At 42.9% G+C, this 7,274-nt stretch overlaps 1 protein-coding gene across 1 annotated transcript; it reads left to right on the top strand.

The window, feature by feature from the left end:
• The first annotated feature begins 685 nt into the window (after positions 1-685).
• LOC135522380 (proline-rich nuclear receptor coactivator 2-like) lies at positions 686-5,126 on the top strand. The gene is made up of 3 exons (XM_064948569.1): positions 686-853; positions 1,476-1,694; positions 2,136-5,126. Exon 3 carries the CDS (start codon positions 2,162-2,164, stop codon positions 2,630-2,632), a length of 471 nt encoding a protein of 156 aa, XP_064804641.1. The 5' UTR covers positions 686-853; positions 1,476-1,694; positions 2,136-2,161; the 3' UTR covers positions 2,633-5,126.
• Positions 5,127-7,274: the final 2,148 nt, after the last annotated feature.

Here is a 7,274-nt window from a genome sequence, read left to right as displayed (position 1 = left end):
CATATCATAATCTCAGCAGGAATTGATCTCTGACAGATTTTTATTTCACAAACTAGGTTTCCATCCAATTGACAACAGATTGTCATACAAATATTCTAAAAAAAAACATATAAACAAAATGCAGATTTTCCCACGAGTTCTATTTCCATCAGATGGACTTGTTGTTGTTGATAAAAGGCTGTGCGTGATGACCTGGTACACATAAAAAATTATTTTGCTGTTCAATTCCCACTTTACTGATGGTTTTGTCACAACACATTTCCCGTTGTATAGCGAATGTGCCCACTCTGGTCGTGGCACGTGCAATCTAGCCAACAGCTAGCATAAAACGGTTGGAAACCTGGTTAGTGTAATTACTCGAATCATGAAATATTTTGTCAATCGTTTATTCGGAACCCCAGTATTAGCTTTTGCCGACACAGCAGCTATTGAATGTCAAGTTTGAAGGACAAATGTCGATTAGTTTACTTTGATTTGAATTTAAAGGGTGGGTTTCTTTGTTTTTACCAGTTCTTCATGGAAATAACCTCAACAAAGGAAGCTTAGGGCGGGAGGTTTGTCTTTTGACGTCAACAGTCTGGCAACAGACATGAATGCCTGTGTATCGCCTCTCCGATTGGTCCTTCCGTCACATAGCTGTTGTGATTGGCGAGAGCTCAGCTAGCGCAGTTACATATACCTGCTCGAGCTTCCATTTTGTTGCAAATCAGACAGTCGAGAGGGAATATAAGTATACATATCCTTTACACCGTGTAAACTCCACACATTTCTAGATTCTCCATCCAGAGAGTTCAGACTTCAATAAAAAAAATCTCTGACAAACGGCTTTTACCAACCAAGCCTGAGGAAGTCGGTAAGAGCCGGTGTTGTGTTTAGCTAAATTGGTTAAGTTCATTTAGCTAGAATGTGTGACGCCATACATATGAGTGGTGTTCTTTGTTTTGTTGCCAGATTTGTGACCTAGATGGATCGCTATTTACAATGATGATAATAACCCTGAATACATAACTTTAGTATAGTAATGTTAACAAGCACACATTACTGTTAATCTATGCGTATTTAAAAAAAAATGTATGCAGCTAACGTTCACCAAGCTAGCTGACGAAGACGTTGGCATTCTTCGAAGCCAGTGAAAGAGGATTATTAGCTGTTTGTGGTGGCTTTACATAGCTAAACATGGACGTTAGTTAACTACCTGCTTTATTTTCCAGTATTCCAACGAATGTCCATTATTTTACTACAGTACCAGTTTAAATGAATTTTACCTGCCAGTTGCTACTTGTAGAATGTAGTTAGCTCACTGGCTAACATTATTAGTTGGCTTTGTGACGATGCATGTTTGGCACACGAAAGCTGGCCCCATTCTCAGTTTGTAACATCAACAGTTTACACAATTGGCTTGTTATCGAACGCTGCGCGAGCAGTATCGTGCTATTTTACCCGAATTATTAATATAAAAATATTTTATTGTTTAGCTCGCCGCCTTGGAGCATTTTCGTGCGCTGAAGTGAATTGATGTTCTACTCGGCTTCACGGGAAAACGACGCTCATTGGCACATGACAACTCCAGTTCTTGCTGGACCTAAAAGTGCAGCGAGAAGTAGATCGAAGACTACTTCGAGGACCTGGAGCCCAATTGGAAAGGAGAAATTAAGGAAACATCTCTGCACATTCAACTTTCTAACAACAAAGAGGTAGGCAATGGATGCGACACTGTTTTCCCAGTTGGGTGGGGGAAGGGCTGAGTTTTTGCACGTAGCCAATTGAGCTCTTTGAAGTAGATTCAGGTATGCACATTTGTTCCAGAAGTTCTGTTACCTCTATTTTGCCCGTCTTAAATATAAATCAAGTATATATATTTTAGACCTGATTGTTAAAATGGGGTTTGTCAACCGGGGACAATTGTCATTTTTTTTTTTTTTTTGGGCAGCAAGTAACAGTAGCCTAGCATTAAGAGTGTTGGGCCAGTAATTGAAAGGTCGCTGGTTCGAATCCCAGAGCTGACAATGTGGAACATCTGTATGCCCTTGAGCAAAGCACTTGTAAGTTCTGGATAAGCGTTTCTGCAAAATGACTAAATTGTAAATGTTACAAATGAATTGCTACACGTTTTTAACTTTGATTTTCTCCTTCAGGTGACACACTGTGTGAAAAGTACAGTATGGGAGGTGGAGAGAGGTACAACATTCCAGTGTCCCACCCAGAGCGCCCATTGCCCAAGAAGAACCATCAGTTGGGCCGGGCCAAGCAGAGAGTTGTCCGCGATCAGAATGGAATGACAACAGTAGCATCCTCAGGGGCTGCGGGAGGTCCTCACCAACATGGCCACCGCAAGGGAGCAGCCTACCCCTGGTTTCCAGACGCGCGGCTGGCCGCGTCGGCTGAGAAGAAAAATGCTTCTGTCTGTTTTGCCAACACCTATGATCAGAATTGGGAGGGCGCTGTGTCCCACCTGAACACACTTCTGGCTGCCCAGTGTGGTGGCCCGAGCTATGCAGGGGCCAAGTTCAGCGAGCCACCCTCCCCCAGCGTGCTACCCAAGCCCCCCAGCCACTGGGTCCCCATGGGTACCCGTGACAGCAGGGAGATGATGGCCTTCCAGCTGAAGAGCCTCCTCAAGGTGCATGCCTAGAGATGGACTCCCATGACCTGGTCTTTCAAAGCCAACGTGTGAACGAATGCCCCTCTGAAGACTCCTGCCTGCCTAGAATGCCCCAGCGTTGTAATACACTTTTAGCTATTTTAGATTTGAGGTCTTCGCAGGGTGGGAGGCATTTTGCTGGAAAATCTCTGCAAATGTTTGGCACCCTTTTTTGTTGAGAAACCACAGATATTACAGCGCTGCAGCCTTGTCGGTGGGGGAGAATGTTCTCATTGGAGTCTGTTTCTGTCACTAACGATGAACTGGATATCCGTCGTGCTCTGTTCTTTTTTGTTTTGTTGTTTTTTTGTTGGCCGTTATAGCAAGTCTGTGGGCTTCTCTTCCCAAACGGTAGGGTTGGATATTAGTATACACATGTTCATGCGGTCTCATTTACAGTCCATTTCTGTGGACAGGTAATTCTTACTTTGGCACGTTAAGTTCTGTTTAAGGATTTCACCTCTGATAACCTGGTGCTGCCTGAAGCACAATCTACAATAGTAGCATTTCTTTTTAGTTTGACTTATTATTTTCCATCTTGGTTTTGGGGGATGTAAAAGCCACTGTTCTGCAGGGAAACCAGAGCTATCTTTCAGGCGAGAATCAGCTGTAGTTGTGAGTACAGGTCACAAGAATAACCTCAAACTGAAGTGTAGAGGCCATGGCACACAGGCCTTGGACGTTCAACTCCTGTACTTTTTTATTGCGCTGTGCGCACTGCACTATGGCAGTTGTGCTGGTCCAAGGCCTGCAGCTCTATCCTACAATTATTTTGTCTATTTGTGATGTAGTTAATCAATGAGTCAGTTTTGTCTTAACCAAAGCAATGTCTTTTGCTGTGATTTTTTTATTAATTTTGTTTTCTCTCGCCATCTCTCCCTTGTATGTCTGACGTGGTTACCAGTGCCATATCAACCACGTTGGCTTGAGTGGCGCAGGGAATTGGTCCTCTGGGTCACTTTTTCAATGCAATCAGTACTGCTATTAGCCACTTTCAAACTATCTCCTTCCCTACTGAAACCCCACCCAGTAAACAATGCGGAAGAGGGCCAGATTCAACAGGGATGTGGGACTGTAAGTTTCGCAACCTTGATCTCCTGTGTCATGGCCCTGTTTGCTGTGTGGCAGTTTCTTACGAGGAAGTGCAAAGTTGAGAGAAGTGCGTAACGTGGCACAGAGGACGTTAGGCGCAAGGCCAGTGTGGATCTGTTTACATTTAAAGTATCCAGCAGCAATCTCCAGATACTCACTGCCTCCTGCACCCTATTCTTGCACTGCAATCAAAATTGTTTTCAGAAGTTACAGGCTGAGAGGCCCTTTTTATTGGTGGGTGGTTAATTGACTATCTCCCTCTAGGTTCTAATTTGAGGGGAGGCAGTCTTTTATTTTCTTTGCAGAATGGGAACTGTAATGGCCATCTTAGAGACGACAAAACAGAGCTCACGAGCTTGAAATAAGTTAAAGAGCCATGTAAATAATGAAATGTATAAAAAATACTTGTAGCATATGTACATTTAGCAGGGTGTTTTTAAACCTGCTTGATAAAGTATTTTTAGTAATAACACTGAATGTATAAGTCATGCTAAGGACATGTCTTGACTTCAAATACTGAATATTTTTGTAAAAAAAGAAATCTGCCTATAGCATTTGTCAATACCCCTGCACTGTGTAATTATTGCCAGTAATCTTGCACATGTTTTTTTATTTTGTATTATGCACAGTGTAGGGTAAAAATGCAGTGTGCAAAAAAACTTAACTTACATTTGACCTTTTGAGTTGACTTCGATATGTATGAATTGTTAAATTATTTTCGTTTCCAGGTGTGCTACAGCCTGAAGACAGCCAGTGGGGGCTGGTTTCCCAGACAGATTAACCCCAAACCTGGATTAAAACAACTATTTCAATGGATAGTCTCCATTGAATTTTTTTATTTTTATCCAGGACTACTTATGATTTGTCTGGAAAATGTGCCCTGAATTGAGTTTATCAACTTGATTGTGCCTACATTTTAACCCAACATTGCAAACTTTTGTTGAACCAACATGGACTTATATTTTTTGATTAGGTAATGTTATTCATTGACCAAAAATGTATATCTAAAAACCACCTTCAATTATCTGCTGTTCTTCTGCTAGAAGATAATTGAATTTGGCCCTATGTTATTGTGAAACTGTTTTTCAACTGCTTTTGTTTTGATATCTGTGTTTTTAATGCATTGCTGTTTATTTTTAAAACAAAGATGTCCTGTTGGTTTCTGCTAATGATTCATACATGTATAAGGCTCTTCATCCTAAATTTGAAACTGAAGGGTTTCTCAACTAATTGACTTTTAATTTGTCCCATTTGTTTACTGTCACCAATGAATATGAAATTATGCCACATGTCCAGACTTGATTTGAATTTGACACAAAAAAACCTCAAGCACTGCTTTAATTGGTCTAATCAAAGTAACCCCCCAAAAAATAAAATCCCTTCCCTTTCCCCCTACTTTGTGTCTGTCCTTTCCTGAATGTGCTCATTATTCCAAACCATTTCCCACATTTAGTACAGCTTACTGTATTTATTTGAAAGTTACGCATGGTTATATTGATGATTACACATTCTCATAGAATATTCATATCCTCATTAAGTGAAGGTAACTGTAGCACTCCTGTCATCGTGAAGTGCTTTCAGGCTAGTTAAGGATCACGTCACCCTATACCCACTACAATTTGCATACCGCCCCAATGGATTCATCTGGACAAGAGGAACACCTATGTAAGAATGTTTTTTTTTTTTTTATGTAATTTTTTACTACAGCTCAACCTTCAATGCCATGGTACCCTCCAAGCTCATCATTAAGCTCTGGTTCTGCACCCCACCCTGTGCAACTGGGTCCTGGACTTCCTGATGGGCTATCCCCAGGTGGTGACAGTATGCAACAACACCCTCACTACGCTGATCCTCAACACAGGCCCCAGTGGGGTGCCTGCTCAGCCCCTTCCTGTACTTCCTGTTTACCAATGACTGCGTGGCCTTGCAACTCTGACACTAGTGGTAGGCCTGATTATCACCAATGACTAGACAGCCTACATGGGGGAAGTGAGGGCCCTGGCAGAGTGGTGCCAGGAGCTGATCATGGACAGCAGAGGGAACACGTTCACATCGAGGGTGCAGTGGAGAAGGTGAAAAGCTTCCAAGTTCCTGTCACATCACTGACAAATCTGAAATGGTCCACACAGACTTGAGGTGAAGGTGCAACAGCATCCTGTCGGGCTGTATCACAGATCATGGACAGCAGAGGGAACACGCTCACATCGAGGGTGCAGTGGAGAAGGTGAAAAGCTTCCAAGTTCCTGTCACATCACTGACAAATCTGAAATGGTCCACACAGACTTGAGGTGAAGGTGCAACAGCATCCTGTCGGGCTGTATCACAGATCATGGACAGCAGAGGGAACACGCTCACATCGAGGGTGCAGTGGAGAAGGTGAAAAGCTTCCAAGTTCCTGTCACATCACTGACAAATCTGAAATGGTCCACACAGACTTGAGGTGAAGGTGCAACAGCATCCTGTCGGGCTGTATCACGGCCTGGTACAGCAACTGCACCGTCCGCAACTGCAGGGCTCTCCAGAGGGTGGTGCAGTCTGCTCAACGCCTCACTGGGGGCACACTGCCCTCCAGGACATCTGCAGCACCCGGTGTCACAGGAAGGCCAAGAAAATCATCAAAGACCTCAGCCACCCGAGCCATGGCCTGTTCACCCGCTATCATCCAGGAGGCGAGGTCAATACAGGTGCATCAAAACTATGACCAAGAGACTCTACCATAAAGGCCTGATTGGTGGAGTGCTGCAGAGATAGTTGTCCTTCTTCACAAAGGAACTTGTGTCAGTGTGACCATTGGGTTGTTGGTCACCTCTAAGACCAAGGCCCTTCTCCAACGATTGCTCAGTTTGGCCGGGCAGCCAGCTCCTGGGAAGAGTCTTGGTGGTTCCAAACTTCTTCCATTTAAGAATGATGCAGGCCACTGTGTTCTTGGGGACCTTCAATGCTGCAGAAATGTTTTGGTACCCTTCCCCAGATCTGTGCCTCGACACAATGTTGTCTCGGGGCTCTACGGACAATTCCTTCGACCTCATAGCTTGGTTTTTCTCTGACATGCTCTGTCAACTGTAGGACCATATATAGACAGGTGTGTGGCTTTCCAAATCATGTCCAATCAATTGAATTTACCACAGGCGGGCTCCAACTTGTAGAAACAGCTCAAGGATGACCAATGAAAACAGGATGCACCTGAGCTCAATTTCGAGTCTAATAGCAAAGGGTCTGAATACTTACGTAAATAAGGTATTTCTAAAAACCTGTTTTCACTTTGTCATTATGGTGTATTGTGTATAGATTGATGAGGATTGGTTATTTATTTAATCCAATTTAGAATAAGGCTGTAACATGAAAAGAAAAGTCAAAGGGTATGAATACTTTCCGAATGCACTGTACACACACACAGTACCAGTCAGAAGTTTGGACACCTACTCATTCAAGGGTTTTTCATTCTCCAGTTTTACTATTATCTACATTGTAGAATAATAGTGAAGACATCAAAACTATGAAATAACACATGAAATCATGTAGTAACCAAACAAGTGTAAAA

The sequence above is a fragment of the Oncorhynchus masou genome, chromosome 30 (assembly GCF_036934945.1).
Source record: "Oncorhynchus masou masou isolate Uvic2021 chromosome 30, UVic_Omas_1.1, whole genome shotgun sequence".
Classification (NCBI taxonomy): Eukaryota; Metazoa; Chordata; class Actinopteri; order Salmoniformes; family Salmonidae; genus Oncorhynchus; species Oncorhynchus masou.
The sequence above is the reverse complement of the archived record's forward strand: the minus strand, read 5'-3'. Positions and strand labels throughout refer to the sequence as shown.

Coding starts and splice junctions, on each gene's coding strand:
- LOC135522380 (XM_064948569.1), top strand. CDS start 2,162: ATGGGAGGTGGAGAGAGGTACAACATTCCAGTGTCCCACCCAGAGCGC.